The sequence below is a fragment of the Equus quagga genome, chromosome 1 (assembly GCF_021613505.1).
Source record: "Equus quagga isolate Etosha38 chromosome 1, UCLA_HA_Equagga_1.0, whole genome shotgun sequence".
NCBI classification, from domain to species: domain Eukaryota; kingdom Metazoa; phylum Chordata; class Mammalia; order Perissodactyla; family Equidae; genus Equus; species Equus quagga.
In genome coordinates this window covers 183,799,539-183,815,608 of record NC_060267.1, presented here as the reverse complement: position 1 = coordinate 183,815,608, position 16,070 = coordinate 183,799,539, and the positions used below count along the sequence as shown (strand labels likewise).

At 42.2% G+C, this 16,070-nt stretch overlaps 1 protein-coding gene across 3 annotated transcripts; it reads right to left on the bottom strand.

Moving 5' to 3' along the window:
• Positions 1–9,974: 9,974 nt before the first annotated feature.
• On the bottom strand, positions 9,975–15,775 carry P2RY1 (purinergic receptor P2Y1). Of its 3 annotated transcripts, XR_006890104.1 has the most exons (3): positions 14,849–15,775; positions 14,473–14,649; positions 9,975–12,324 (listed from the first exon to the last, which is right to left on the bottom strand). XR_006890104.1 is itself a non-coding variant. In XM_046671486.1 (2 exons), the coding sequence occupies exon 1, from the start codon at positions 15,632–15,634 to the stop codon at positions 14,510–14,512; it is 1,125 nt and encodes a 374-aa protein (XP_046527442.1). In that variant the 5' UTR covers positions 15,635–15,775; the 3' UTR covers positions 9,975–12,324; positions 14,473–14,509. The 3 variants fall into 3 exon arrangements, 2 of the variants coding, with proteins under 2 accessions (XP_046527442.1, XP_046527455.1); XM_046671486.1 differs by having other exon boundaries at positions 14,473–15,775; XM_046671499.1 differs by having other exon boundaries at positions 9,975–14,649.
• Positions 15,776–16,070: the final 295 nt, after the last annotated feature.

Sequence of the window (16,070 nt, the reverse complement as noted above, 5' to 3'; positions counted from 1 at the left end):
TACAAAAAGAATAGATGGGACTTTGATAGAAATTATATTAAACCTGTATACCAGTTTGGAGAGTATTGACATCTTTACTATACTGAGCCTTCTAATCCATTAACATGTTACGTCTCTTCATTTATTTAGCTCTTTGATTTCTCTCCTCAGCCTTATGTAGTTTTATGTAAACAAGTCCTGTACATGTTTTGATGGGTTTCATTTCATCTTTTTGGGCTGTTATAAATGGTATTCTATTTTGAATTTAAGCATCCATGTGTTCATTGCTAGTATATAGAAATGCAATTGATATTTGTATGTTTATATTGCATCCTGTGACCTTGCTGAACTCATTTAATAGTTCCAGGACTTTTATTGTGAAAATTCCTTGGGGTTTTCAACACAGCAATCATATCATCTACCAGTAGGGAGATAGTTTTATTACTTCCTTTTCAATCGGTATGTCTTTTATTTGCTTTCCTCGCGTTATTACACTGACTAGAACTTCCAGCACTCTGTTGAATGAGAGTGATACAAGCAGAAATCTTTACCTTGTTCTTAACTTAGGGGGAAAACCATTCAGTCTTTCACCATTAAGCATAATGTTAGCTGTAATTTTTTTTAATAGATGCACTTTTTCAAGTTGAAGATATTCTCCTGTTTCTATTTCTTTGAGAATTTTTATCATGAATAAATGTTGTATTTTGTCAACCGCTTTTTCTGCATCAATATGATCATGTATTTTTTTTCCATTTTAGCCTGTTAATATGTTAATTACATAGAAGGATTTTTAAATATTAAATTAGTCATGCATCTCAGGTCCCACTTGGTCATAATAATTCTTTTTATATACCGTCATGCATCACTTAATGACAGGGACACATTCTGAGAAATGCATTGTTAGGGGATTTCATCATTATGCAAACATCATAGAGTGTACTTACACAAATCTAGATAGCAAAGCAGATTACAGACCTAGGCTGTATGGCACTAATCTTATGGGACCACCATCATACATGCAGTCTGTCGTTGACCAAAAAGTCGTTATTTGATGCATGACTATATTGTTATGTTCTATTTGCTTATATGTTAAGAATTTTTGTAACTATGTTCATCGGGGATATTGGTCTATAGTTTACTTTTCTTTTTTTTGTTGTACTCTTTGTCTGGCTTTGCTTGTCAGGATAATGCTAGTTTCATGTAATAAATTGGTAAGTGTCCCCTCCTCTTCTATTTTCTGGAAGAAATTGTGTAGAATTAGTGTGAATTTTTCTTTAAACATTTGGTTGAATTCTCCAATGAAGCCCACTGGGCCTGGAGATTCCTTTTTTGACAGACTTTAAGTTACAAATTCATTTTCATTATTAGTTACAGGGCTATTCAAATGATCTATTTCATGTTGAGTGCGTTGTGATAAATTTGTATTTTTGGAGGAATTTCATCTAAGATGTCAAATTTTTGTGTGTAAAGTTGTTTGCGGTTTTCCCTTACTTTTGGATGCGCAGGGTCTTTAGTTAGATCCCACTTCATTCACCAGATTGGTAATTGGTATTTTTCTTTCTTTTTTTTTTGGTCAGTCCTGCTAGAGGTTTGTCACTTTCATTGATCTTTTCAGAGACCTATCTCTTTGTTTCATTGATTTTTTCTATTAGTTTTGTTTTGAATTTCATTACTTCCTTTTCTTATCTTTATTATTTCCTTCCTTCTAATCGTTTTGGAGGTTTTTTTCTCTGTCTTTTTGAGGCTTCTTATTCTAGATTCTTGAGATGGGAGCTTAGATTATTGATTTGAGGATTTTCCCTTTTTCTAATTAAGAATTTATAGATTCTTCTCTCAGCACTGCTTGAGTATTGATTTTGTCTTTTTCTCCATCTTAGAGAGGAAGACATTGCCTTTCATCATTGAGTATAACGTTAGCTGTTATTTTTTTTACTTGTGTTCCACAAATTTTGATATGTTGCATTTTCATTTTAATTCAGTTCAATCTATTTTTATTTCCCTTGAGACTTCCTCTCTGACCCACAGATTATTTATGTGTGTTGTTTAGTTTCCAAGTACATGGATATTTTCCTGTTATCTTTCTCTAATTGATTTCTAGTTTGAGTTCATTGTGGTCAGAGAACACATTCTATATGATGTCAATTCTTTTAAATTTCTTTTGAGCTTTGTTCTGTGGCCCAGGACGTGAGCACTTGAAAAGAATGTGTGTTGCGCTTTGTTGGGTGGAGTGTTCTATAAACGTCAACTGGACCCTCTTGGTTGATCACGTCGTTGAGTTCTATATCCCTGCTGATCTTCTCTCTGGTAATTTTATCAATCCTGGAAAGAGGAATGTTGAAGTCTCCAACTACATTTGTGGCTTTGTCTATTTCTCCTTTTGGTTCTACCAGTTTTTTGCCTCACGTGTTTTCGGTTCTGTTTTTTGGAGCATACATATTTAAGATTGCTACAACTTCTTGGTGGATTGACCCTTGTATAGTTATACAATATCTCTTGCTGTCTCTGCTATTTTTATTTGTTCTGACGTGTACTTTACCTTCTATTAGCATAGCTACTCCTGTGTTCTTTCACTTGATATATGTTCATATGATATATCTGTCTTCATTCTTTCACTTTCACTCTGCCTATTTTGTTCTACTTGAAGTGAGCTTCTTACAGACAGAATAAAGTTGGGTCATGGTTTCAGATCCAGTCTGCCAATCTGTGTGTTTTACTTGGTATATTTAGATTTACATTTAATGTAATTATTGATACATTACACGTATCAGGGTTTAAGTTACATTAAATGTATCAGGTTTAATGTTAGCGTTTAAGTCTATCATTTCTACTTATTCTCTCCGTTTTTTGTTTCTGTTTTCTTTTTCCTGCCTTTCTGTGGGTTACTTGAATAGTTTTTGGAATCCCATTTTGTTTTATCTATACTGTTTTTGAGTGTATCGCTTTGTATAACTACTTTTCGTTGTAGCTCGAGCTATTCCATTATATGGACATAACTTTTCCTGTATACTGTTGCCATCATTTTGCCAATTCAAGTGAAATCTAGAAAACTTACCTCCCTCTATGTCCCTTTACCCTCCCCCATTCATAAAGTAATTATCTTAAATATTTTCTCTGTGTACATTTAGAACCAAATCAAACAGTTTTATAGTTTTTGCTTCAAGCATCAAATATGATTTAGAAAACTTGAAAGAAGGAAAATCTGCCCCTTCCCACACTCTTGCTTACTGTGTCCTTACTTCTTTTTTGATGTTCCAAGATTCTCTCTTTTTACATTTTCCTGGGAGGCAGAAAAATCCCTGAACAGAAATCACTTTGTGGTATATCTAAAGGGATGGCCCGGGAGATCTCACAGCACTCAGACGCTGTTATCTCAAGAAGGGCATGGTATCCGCCCAGAGCTGCCGGCGTTGAGAGACCATGATGTGGACCAGAGGCCTCCATTCAACAAGTAAGTCCTTTATGGATTTAAGTCACAACTTCAAGGAGAAGGCGGGGGGCGGGAACCGAACAAAGTGAAATTACATTTCTGCCATATTAGCAGAAGAGAAGTTCATAAAAATTAAGCTGAGGTCTAGCAGAGTAAACAGAGTAACAGTTCTTGCAGAGGGGCCTCGAGTCATACACACGATCTTCATGCCTGTTTGTACTCGCCTCTTCCCTTCCTGATTCTTTCAGAATCACTACTATTATTCCTGATTCTCCAGAGGGAACCCTGGTCATCTTGACTTTTCCTTTTCTCTCCTCCATTGTACTCAGACCCCACAGCTGATCATTTCTTCCCGCAAAACATGTTAGATCTCTGCCTCCTTACTCTGCAGTCACCACCATTCCTTGAAAGTCTTGCTTAGAGAAAAAACGTCTTCACAGGTCTCTGCCTCCCTTGCCAGATTCTCTATAATTTCATTTCCCCGACTTAAAACTTTTCATGGCTTTCTATCACTGACTACACTAAACGCAAGCCTCTTTGCTTGTTCTCTCAATTGCGGTTTCATTCTGCCCAGTTAACCTTAGTTTCTCTCACCTCCTGAGCCACAGCGAATCTGTTTCTCCCTTTTTTCTCCCAAAGTCCATCCTTTTCCAATCCACTGACTTTGCTCATTTTTTTCTTCAAACCTCCACCTCCAAATAAAAAGTGAGCCTGGCATACTTTCCCTTCTTCCTCCTGAATATGAAATTCTATTTAACTTTTAACCCAGACTTATAATAATTGCCTCCATGAATGTGCTTTCTCAGTCTATTCTTGTTCAACCACAATTCTCTTCTCTGTGAAATCCTTCTACATTCGCAGCTTCTTGATACAATTTACCTCTTAACTATTCTCCATTTGTGAATTTTTTGTGCCAATTTAAGTGCCTTTTAGATCCTCGGCACTGTCTTGGAGGCAGGGGTTATAATTATAGAAATATTTAGCCACGATTAGGCCCTCACTTTGACCAATGCTGAGCAACCACCCGGCACTCTGTTCCTCTGCATGTAAGTGGATACCATCCGTGGTTGGGGGTACACCACATGTTCCTAACCCAGTCCCACCACAACCTCCGCCACACCCCCCCCGGCCACACCCACCTGGGCACACAAAGAGCAGTAACCATGACAGAGAACACACCTCAGCAGCCCCCATTACAGTCTGTCCTAGGCTGTTCCTGTTATCTATTTCTGTGTAACAAACTACCCTAACCTCATAAATAAACACAATTTCATTTTCCTCATAGATTTTATGGCTCAGGTTTTCACACACATCTCAGCAAAGATGGCTGGTCTTTGCTCCGTGATGTCTGAGACTCATGCAGCTGCGAGGGACTCGAATGGCTGGCATTTGGATCCAAGTCTGCTTTTGCACGTGTCTGGTGCCCGGACTGGTGTGATTGAGTGGCTAGAGGCTCTCTAGTTGTCTCTCTCTCTCTCACACACACCCCTCTTTTCAGGGTGTTACCAAGCACTCTCTCCACGTGGCCTTTCCAGCATGTGGCTTCGAGGTGGTCAGCTTCTCATATGTTAACTCAGAGCTCCACACCACAAAGAGCAGGTTTTTATGACCTGGTCGTAGCAGTCACAGTGTGTCACTCCCGCCATATTCTGTTGGTCAAAACAATCACAAACCCCCTCAGATTCAAGGGAATGGACCATAGACCCAAATTCTTAATGGGAAAAATGCCAACGAATTTGCAGCCAAGTTTTGAAGCCACCACATGAACTCTCGATCACTGCCTAAAGCCCATCTATTCTCTCCCTGATTCCATCCATCCAAGGACAGACGGTCTGTCTGGACTATGAGGAAACTTATCTCCAAAGTTCTTATGGAAATGTTGGTTCTTTCCATCCTGGGATCTTTCTACAGCTTGCCTCTTTTATCCTCATGATCTAGTACGACATCCCTGGGACGAGTTTCCTTGTCACCAAACTTTTCTTCTCCTTCCAGTTCTTTCCCTCTCCTCCCACTTCCACCCTCTATTGACCACCTTTTGCTGTGTTTTCTGGAGACACACTTTTTCCAAAGGAAACTTCTCTCAACCTTTCCTTAACAACACCTGCTGACAACTCCCTGTAAAATATTTCACTCAGTCTTTTTCCCAGTAGATGCCATTTCTCCTATCACGCTACCCTGATTCCTCAGAAGAGGGACAGGCTCCCCACCGCCATGTAAATATCTCTTTTGAGAGTGATGCCAACTAATTCTTGCTGGCTGCTCCGTTTCTCAGTGTTCCTGTTCACCAACCTTCAAATCAGTTTCCTCCACAGCTCCAACAGTCTTCCTGTTACTCAGTGAGCCATCCAGTATCCAACCCCCCAATTAGGCTCTCTACTGTGATGGTCTTCACCACCAGTCATCCTCAAAACCACAGCCACTCCTTCCCTAGACTGTCCCCTCCCCTTGTTCTGCTGATATCATCCAGTTCTACTCCAGTTTCCCCAGGGACCTGGTTTCCTCTGCAATTATCAAGCAATCTCTCTTTATACCTTTTTCTCTTTCTAATCTCAGTCTTCTCATCAAACCAGTAACATATTTTCCTCAATATTATCACCAAAACACTTCTTCAGTGATCAATAATCATTATTATTTTTATGGTTTAAAAGTGCTTTCAATCAAACACCAAGGCTTTCCAATTTCCAAATCCAGCAGACTCTTTATGGTCCTTTCTGTAACAAGTGACACAGATTCACCTCTTCCCTGGAACTCTTCCGAGGCTGATTTCTTCAAGAGGCTGTGGGGGATCTTTGCTGACTCCAATTCTTCCTGCCCATCCATCCCACCAGTGTTGGTGCTATTTCTGGCTTGCTCTCCTCCCTTGCCTGCCCTTTTTCTTCAGCGTCTGCACATACTCCCTGAGTGACTGTACCTACTTCCTTGGTTACAGCTATCATTTGCACACGGACAATTCCCAAACCTGCATCTCTTGCCACACCTCTGTCCTGAACTCTGGAATGGCATTTGTGATGACTGACACATTGCATCTTTCCAACTGGATGTCTTCTAAGGCTCTCCAACTTAGCAAGCACTGCAGCCTTCTCTATCACCACCCTTCTCCCACACCCACCATTGGGAGACATTACTAAAACGTAATTTGCAAGCAAAGAAGTAATAATGGTGGTGATTGATTTTTAAAGAAAATAAGCAAGTGCAAAATTTTCAATCTATGTGCTGCTGAGTTGTCCCAGGCAGGCAGAATTTTTCCAAGTACGGGATGGATGCTGATTATCATGACCAATATCTCCAAGGACAGGCAATTCTTTCAGCTCCTCTATCTTACTGGAAATGTCTTTCAAGAATATCACCTCTTTGCTCTTATTTTAAGCTCTGTAGGCAACCTTCTGATTCGTAATTAGATTGAACAAAGAGGCAGATGTCTGTTATTGTGACCGGGATACGGCCATTATATACTCATGAATGTCGTTCTAGTTGGTAAATGATTCTCTTGTCAGTTTGCTGGGTGTGACTCAGTGCTCCAAGTTGGTGAACTCTAGGTGAACTGCTGCGATCAAGTTTCTGGATCTGCAAAACCGAAGACCAGCCTCTGGATTGTGGTGACTGAAAATAGACCAGGAACCTGAGGGGGGGCCTACTAAGCAGTCAGCAGACCCTTCTTGTGGATGTATTTTTAGCTGGACACACTTAGCCTTATATGTCTTTGTCCCACACAGTGAATATGACAGTGCAAAGCGTCAGAAAGTTGAGTACTTGCTTATTATCTGACCTCAGATATTCACTGGAGTGTCCAAAGGAACAAAATTAACTGCACTCAAACCTACACCGAGAATTTCTAAGAGACCCACTCTTGAACCCACAACGTGAATTTCTAAGAGACCCACAAAGCCTCCATGGCAGGAAGGAAGACAACAGAAATATTAATATTTGTATTAATAGATACAGAGATGACACTAACAACAGCAAAACAGCATGTGGAGTGGCAAACCCTTAGCAGCCTCCAGAATGGCACACCCACCATTTGTCGAATGCGTATTTTGCAATAGGTGCTTGGCATATTTTATTTCATTTAATTCTCCCAACATGCCATGAGCTGCCAATTGTTATGCCCATTTTATGGCTGAGGAACACACAGTTACAGGGTTTAAGTAACTTCTCAGGGTACACAAGTAGCAAGTGGCAGAGGTGGGTTGAAACCTAAGGCATTTTGACTGCAAAGCTGATGCTCTTAAACATAGTGGACATTTTCCGTTTTGCTGTTAACTCTTTAAAATAGAGGGAACAATGTGGAGTTAAGCTATCAAAGTAAACCTGAGTTTCAATTATACTACCTTTAACTGCAAATAGCTATCCTTAGATGTAGGCTAAATGCTGCCTTAACAATTTCCTTGGGAATTCTGAATGTAATTGTCAGAAGAAAATAACATTTAAAAAAAGGAGGGATGCATGTTAATTTTGTCACAAAATTAACAACCAAGCATCTTTGTGTTTATTTAAAAATAGTTCTGGAAAACCATCTCTCATCCCCTATTCCTATAACTCCATGCCGCCTTTTGCTGAGTAGAATAGTGCTAGTTTTGAACTTTTTTGACTAGGTCCTCAGTAAGAAATCAAATGTCCACTGCAACCCAGGACACAAGTACCTGTAAATATATGTGTTGCGTGTGTGTGTGTGTGAGAGCGTGTGTCTGAAACTAAAATCACAACGCCTTACTCTCCGAGTGATGGACTCTGATCTGTTCTCTCTCATTTTGTTAGAGTGCTGATCATAGCCCACTGTACTGATTTCCTGACCCACTAATGGACACAGAGCCACAGGCTGCAGAGCTCTGGGATGTGGGAGGAATGTTGCAGGAGAAGTGAGAACCCTGAGTCCCCCGCTAGTTCACCTCCAAACGTGAAAACTACTCTCAGGAGCAAACCCAGATGATGGGGCTGGATGTCTCCAAGGCCTCTTTCTATTCCGATCTATCTCTGGGCTTTTCCGGCTCCCTGTGGTGACTTCCCCTCTCAGGTACTCAGGAAAGGCAGTGCGTTTCTCCCCTCTGTGCAGGACTGACTGCCCGCACACGCCTCCCCTCCCCAACCCCTTCCCAGGCCCATTTCCAAGGGGCTGCAGCGGTGTCAGCCACTCAGCCCAGGGGCCTGACTCCATCCACAGCTGTTGTTTGGACCGCTGGTCCCAGAACCCTGCTAGCTGGGGATGTCAGTCCCCAGGGTCCACCCCAAAGCAATACAACCTTGTCCAGTTAAAGCAAGTAAGCACAGCATTAACATTAACATGGATTTCTAGTGACATCTCTTATGTCTTTAACGTCCCATCGACTAGACTTCTAAACCATAATAGATCTACTTTGAATTTAGGACAAGCTTTTTGCATTTGGAAATGGAAATTCTGATCGTATTTGGGGGCAAAGTTCTAAACCCCCTGAAAATAGAGTATAAAAGAATTTCGATGCAGTACATTTACTTGTGCAGAGAGAGACTTCTCCGACTCCAACCCCAAAGCGATTTTGAAGCTCACAATGTGCTCAAAGCTTTAAACTCTTCTTGAATCAGAAAGATAGTTATCTGCATAACCTGGATGTATGTACTAAATAAACGTACACACCCCCACACCCACACAAGTCTATCAAAGCCAATGTTAACAAGTGAGGATTCTCAAGCCGTGAAGTCTGGAGAGCACAGCTAATTAAGGAGTAAAATCTGAGTGGCACATACTTTAAGGGCTGCAAGAGATTTGCGTGTGTCCGCCCACAGGATTCTGTGACAGGGACCCCGTGTCTGCAGACAACCAGAAAACCCAGCCAAGACCACTGTGCTTACCTTCTCCACCCAGGACAAAAAGGTGACATTTTAAGCATTCTCCCACTCCACCTACACCTTTTTTTTTTGCTGAAGAAGATGCACCCTGAGCTAACATCTGTTGCCAATCCTCCTCTTTTTGCTTTAGGACAATTTGCCCTAAGTTAACATTGGTGGCCAATTTTCCTCTCTTTTGTATGTGGGTCACCACAGCATGGCTGACGAGTGGTTTGGGTCCACACCTGGGAACGAACCCAGGCTGCTGAAGTGGAGCGTGCCAGACTTAACCACTAGGCAACCGGGCTGGCCCTCCACATATACTTTTTCACTGCACAGCACCAGCAATGTATATTTTAATAAACTTGAGAGAACCAAGCAATGCAGGCTGACAGATGAACAAAAACCACAAAGGATTATTAGTCTGATTACCTCCATGGATAAATTAGAGGAGAAAGACGACAGCTAACATTTTAAAGACAGAACACTAGTATGAGAAATATGTATTAAGGCTGCATTCCATATTTTCCTCAAATAATTAGGTCATATTCCTACTAATGATTAAATATGGAATAAGGACAACCTTAAATTATCTTGCACCAGGTTCTTTCTTTAACACTTCACTTCTTACGTTCCAGCCTGCACCTCAAGAATGCCTGTGTTACTTCCATACATCCTACAGTATTTGCCAGCTTGGTATAATAGTGAGCATCAAAATTCGGGGAAACTCGTAAGTATTAATACTGCAATAACACAGAAGCCATCAGACCCCATTTCATAGTTTTATTGAGACTTTTTCAGTTTTAATTGTCTATGGTAGGTACAACTCTAGTGACCAAGATTGCATCAAAGCTCTGCTGTTATTATTAATAGCACATACAAAGTTGGCTGCCATGCCTTAGACACACACACACACACAGCCACGCACGCACATGACATCCTACACTCGTGCATGCAAACTTAGAGGAGATGTGCATTCTTTCTATCTAAAACATGGTTACACACAATTAGTCTGGAATTTGTTAAGCTACCACTGATTTAGATAAACCTGAGAAAGCTCAAAATGTCAAGTAACACTGTTTCCATACCGCCCATTCAATGGCACGATTAATCACAACGAAATCTAGTTCAATTATCTATATTAAAATCACAGATAATACAAAAATAAACATTTTTGCAGAAGCACTAAAACATACTGGATTCAAATTCACAAATTTTGATATGTAACATACATTTCCCTTCATATTAATTTTGAATGATATGTATAATACAATGTACAACAGAATAAAAAATTGTAACAGAATTCAGCAGCCAAATAATATACAGTTATCACTATAAAACTTGGAATTAAAGTCATCAACTGAACAAATAAATCAGATTAAAATGAACAGCAGTGTTGAACTTGCTGGTAGTGTGTTACTTAGAAACTCCATGTCAAAGAAATTAAGATCGTACTATTTCACCTTAAGAAGAAACACAACACAAAAACTGAGGCAAAGCTGAGCACAGTAACTGATGACTCTCTCCCCATCTCCCTAGAGTTTTTCCTTAAACTAATGTTGTATCGATAATGCCCATCCCACCAGACTTCTAAACCATAAGAGATCTACCATAAATTTAGGACAAGCCTTTTGCATTAGGAAATGGAATCTCTGACCACATTTGGGGGCACAATTCTAAACGTCCTAAAAAGATGATATAAATTTTCTATAGTATCATATAAAATGTAGACAATACAGACTCAGTCTGGCTAAGATATTTTGTATTTACTATTGATCTTATGATAGTCTAACACCAAACTGTGTGTATATAGGAAGAACCCTAAATAAAAACATAAACATGCAGAAGCATTTCTAGAGAAAGTTAATCACCTGTGTCACAAAACAGATTTTCATGTTTTAGACCCAAAGAAATCTGAAGACTTAAACATCTCAAGATAGTGATATTTGAAAAGCATCATAAAATACAATAACTCTCATTTTACCGATGCATCATGCTATGTAAAATACACCAGTGTGACATATATTATACATTGTAATAAATATAGTTTACATCAGTATGTTGGATCTTTCAAGAAAGTTTCAATCTGTACAACTGAAGGACTGTGAGCTTCCTCAATAAATACTGTTATGATAGTTACAATTTGACCAGCAAAGTTAAAGGTTCCATAGATCTCTAACTAGTTACACATCTTATTGTCACTAGTCCAATTCCAGCTGCTACAAGCACTGACATTTCTTTATCCAAGGACAGGTGAGCGCACTGCCCAGCAGACTGAGGAAACTTACAGCTCTTATGTCCATGTCACAGGTGGTGAACTCGAAACCTTTTTAGTTAGGACTGGCACTGAGGAGTCCGGGAAAGCACAGGGGGAGACCCCACGCACCTCTGGCTGGGTGTGGTTTTAACTCTTTGGCATGTCCCCTAGGCCCCGACAGATGGATGTCAGCCAACCTTTTTAATCCACGAACAGTGGCCTTGAAAGGGTCAAGAGTTCCACAGCTGGCCGAGTGGCGCCTCAAGGTGTTACCTCTGACTCCTCTTCTCATGCAGCAACTCTTCTTAGTTTGTCTTTTTACCATTTCAATGCAAACACACACTGACGTTCAGAGAGTCAAAGATGCCAATCTGCGAGTCACAAAACACCTTGAACTTGGCACTAAAACAGTTTTGCAGTGTGAAATTTAGTTAACTGGTAAGTTCTATAATTTTAGCAGATCTTTCATCAAAACGCCAACACATTTCAACCTTTACTATTAAAATACCTCCTCAATCATCATATGCCATGAATCAGATATCCAGCCAACAGATCACTGCTCCATCTGGATCCCTCTGTGTATTTTCACTGTTAGTATGGACTCTTCCCCGAGACCGCTTTTTGCCTGGAAGTTGGCAAGATCATCCTTGTCACTATTTGGCATGCAATCGCATGTCATTGTCCACTACGTCATATATGAAGCTAAAGAAGAAACACCATGGACAAAAGCATGCCCAGGAGTAAAAGGGCATTTCTAGTGACTGTCCACCTCCTCACTGCGTCCACACTCCAAAAGAAAGTTCTCTGGAGGCTGAAACAATGTACTTAACACATACTGTAAATCAGGCTGGGCATCTGAGACCTAAAAGGAAGAAAACTAAAGTAAATGGTGAGGAAATATGATAGAAATGTGTACCATTGGCGTTCGAGTCAAGGCTGGTCCAGACTTTGAAATTTCCATGTTGGTCAATTTAGTGATATCTATCTTGTCTCACTCAACAGGATACTCAACAGGGACAACAAAGTAATGACATATTTTAGACTTTTTCTTCTAGGATTTCATAGCAGACAATGCTGTAGGACCCTAACCAAGTGAGAATCTAGCTAACCTTGTCTTTCCTCAAAATGAGGAGGTGTAAGTAGGACATCTAAAAGGTTTCTTCTTGACTTGGTTTCTATAACTCTGTGCATCAACACTCAACCTGTAAAAAAGAAGCTAAACACAGCTTTTCTTCATTGTTCTTGGTGGTCTGAGACTGGATAAACTGAGCCACTCGAAGAAGAAACCGAGGGTCCCACGAATCCTCAGTCCACCCAGGCATTCCAAGACCTGAAATAAGCCCTGACATTCCTGTCACCACGTCCCACAGGGCGCTAAGGTCCTTGCCTTAAGACACAGCCCCAAACCGCTTTACTTATGAAGTGCTTCCAAACAAGCTGCTCCACCATCGGTTGCAGAGTCTGATGTTGACTTTATGGGGCTGGTTTCACCATTAAAAATTCCTTTGACCCTGGATTTATCTGTTTGGAGTTATAAATTGGATTAACTCACCTCCTTATTCTACATTATACAGAATTTAAAGATTTCAAAGGTTAAAAATGCAGCAATTCAATATTCATTGAAAACTGTTATTAAAGTTAACGAAATGTTTCACATATTTCTCATTACTGCCTGGCAGAGAAAAAATGTAGAAGAAAACACTGACCAGTAGTCTTCTCTTAAATTACTAGGAGTGTGACTAGTAGTTTGTACAACTTATTTCTCAGTGCTGTGGTACCTTAGGTGCTTAAATTTCATTCTTCATATTTCCATTTCCCATATATTTGGAGTTTTTTCTTTAAGTGTGAGGATGCAAGATCCAGTAAAGGACTATAGCTTCCCATTCTATCAACACAACCTATATAAATTCTGCCGCCTTCTTTTCAAATTGCATTCACTATTTTCCAACATTTCCAAGAAGCAAAAAAGAGCCTTTCCACCATGACTTAATTTACACTGAAGTCCTCATCTAACAATGCCTTCTACCTGCTCCCACTTGCCTCATACATTTGAGAACACGGTTGCAGGCACTGCACTGTGGGTGACTGTCACCTCTCCCCCTCTGATATAACACTACCCTCTTGCCCCACATCCCTCAACCTGCTAACAGTTCCTCCACTTTGGTCTGTAGTTTATCGGAGATTTTTAAATTGTTTTCACAGATGTGAGTGAGCATTTGTACTGGAACGCAAACTCCTAAGGCCTGCACAGCAGTGGGACCAGCAGATGCTCGTTATCACAGGAAGTCTAACAGAGCCCGTGGTGTTTACGAGGAAAGTACACGCAGTTTGATTACGTTGAATGCATTTTACTGGTAAGATAATATACGCAGGCTTCCATCATCAAACATTTAGCACCCAACATACAGTGAGTAGTTTTCTAGAAATAACTGAGCAATAACCACTTTTTAGGCTCTTAAATTCACTGACTTTATTTTTCTATTCAATTCTCCCAAGAAACTCAGCCAGCTAGCACCTATGCTTATAGGACCAAAAAAGACACCCCGCTGAGGTCTTTCCATCTGATACTGAACAGACCTACCTCAGTGTTTTGCCATCCTATGTTAACCTTGAGAATGTGGACTTTCAATTTGCTCCCACCATGGATAATTAAAAACAACAAAGATTAGATGAATCACAAAATCAAGTTTCAGGTTGTCAGTTTCCTTGGAGAAATTATTAATATCAAAATAGCTCCAATATTCCTGTGCACTTTAAATAGAAAAGTGTGTCGATTTTAAAGGCAGAAAAGAAGTAAATGTTTAACTAGGACAGTATTATTTTATTATACATACTTCTGGTTAGAAAGAAGGCAGGCCTTGAAAGCAAACCCAAACAAGCCAAGCGTGGGCGTGAGCATTTCCATTTCTTTTTTTTTTTTTAAACTCACTACTTTCTTGGTTTGAATTTTCACCAAACTTACTAGAAACTTAAAGGGAAAAAAACCACGTGGCTCTGTTAAGCATCCTACCATGTTACAAAGCGGGTGTCTGGGGATTCCTGCGTCCTCACAAGCTTGTATCTCCGTTCTGCTTGAACTCGGATAAAATATTGAGGGTCATGTCTTCACTCTTGGATTGCAAGTGTGCTTCACTTCTTCTGGAAGCTTTCCTGGTGGCTCGGGAGAGTCTCCTTCTGAAAGTGTCTCCTGCCAAGAAATAGAGAATGGGGTCCACACAACTGTTGAGGCTTGCTAGACCTCTCGTCACCTGATAAGTGGCATAAACCCTGTCATTGAAATCACACATTTCTGGGGTCTGAAAATCCAGCCGGGCCCTCAAATTCATTGTTTTCATCACATGGAAAGGGATGTAAGACACAGCAAAAACAGTCAGCACAATAATCACCAGGTAAATGGACTTCCTCCTCAGAGGCGAGTTGTCCAGGTCTTTGTAAATCAAGGCTCTCACAATCAGTCCGTAACAGCCCAGGATCAGCACCAAGGGGACGCAAAACATGGCCACCGTCGTGCACATGCTGTAGACGAAGTAACTCCGCAGGTACTCGTCCGAGGTGGTGTCGTAGCAGGTGACGGTTTTGTTTTTCCGGACCCCGGTGCCCGAGTAGAACAGGATGGGGGAGATGCCCCCCGCCACGATGAGCCACACCAGCACGCTGACGTACACGGCGTTCTTCTTCTTGAGCCTGCCCAGGGACTTGAGCGGGTACACCACGCCGCTGTAGCGGTGCGCGCTGATGCAGGTGAGGAACAGGATGCTGCCGTACAGGTTCACGTGGAAGATGAACCTCTGCAGCTTGCACATGGCGTCCCCGAAGATCCAGTCGGTCTTATTGAAGTAGTAGAAGATGAGCGCCGGCAGGGTCAGCACGTACAGGAAGTCGGCCAGGGCCAAGTTGAACATGTACACGGAGATGCCGCTCCACGGCTTCATGTGGAAGACGAACATCCAGATGGCCACGCTGTTGCCCAGGAAGCCGATGATGAACACCACGATGTACACGGCCGGCAGGTAGTAGAACTGGAAGCCCGTCTTGGTCAGCGCGCATCGGAACGAGGTGGCGGCGACGGCGGCGGTGGAGGCCACCGTGCTGTTGCTCCACGGCGAGCCCGGGCCGCCCAGGAAGGCGGCGTCCGTCCCGTTGGGGACAGCCGGCCACAGCACCTCGGTCATTCTCTCCCCGACTCAGGCGGCGGCTCCGAGGGGCAGGCGGCGGCGCGAGGGCAGCGGCGGCGCGGGGCGCAGAGCGCATGGGAAAAGCGGGCGCGCGGAAGGGGGCGGGCGCCGGGGACCCCCGCGGGAGGGGGCGGAGGGGGGCTCGCCCACGCCGGCTGCGGCCCCGCGTTCGCCGCGGGCCATGAACTCCGCCCGGGCCGCGACTTCGCCGTCCGCTGGCAGAGCCGAGGTTACACAACAGGGCGCGCAGGGCACCGGCGCCGACAACTTTCCGACCGTGCTCTCCCGAGGGCCGCGGCTCCGCGCCGGAGAGCGCGCCGGGGGCTCCGCGGGGTCCGGCCGCCGCGCTGCCGGCCTCCTGCCCCCAGAGATCAACTTCGCTTGGGCATCTGCCTTCTCCCTACCTTGCACGCGAGCAGCTCGCCGCTGGGGT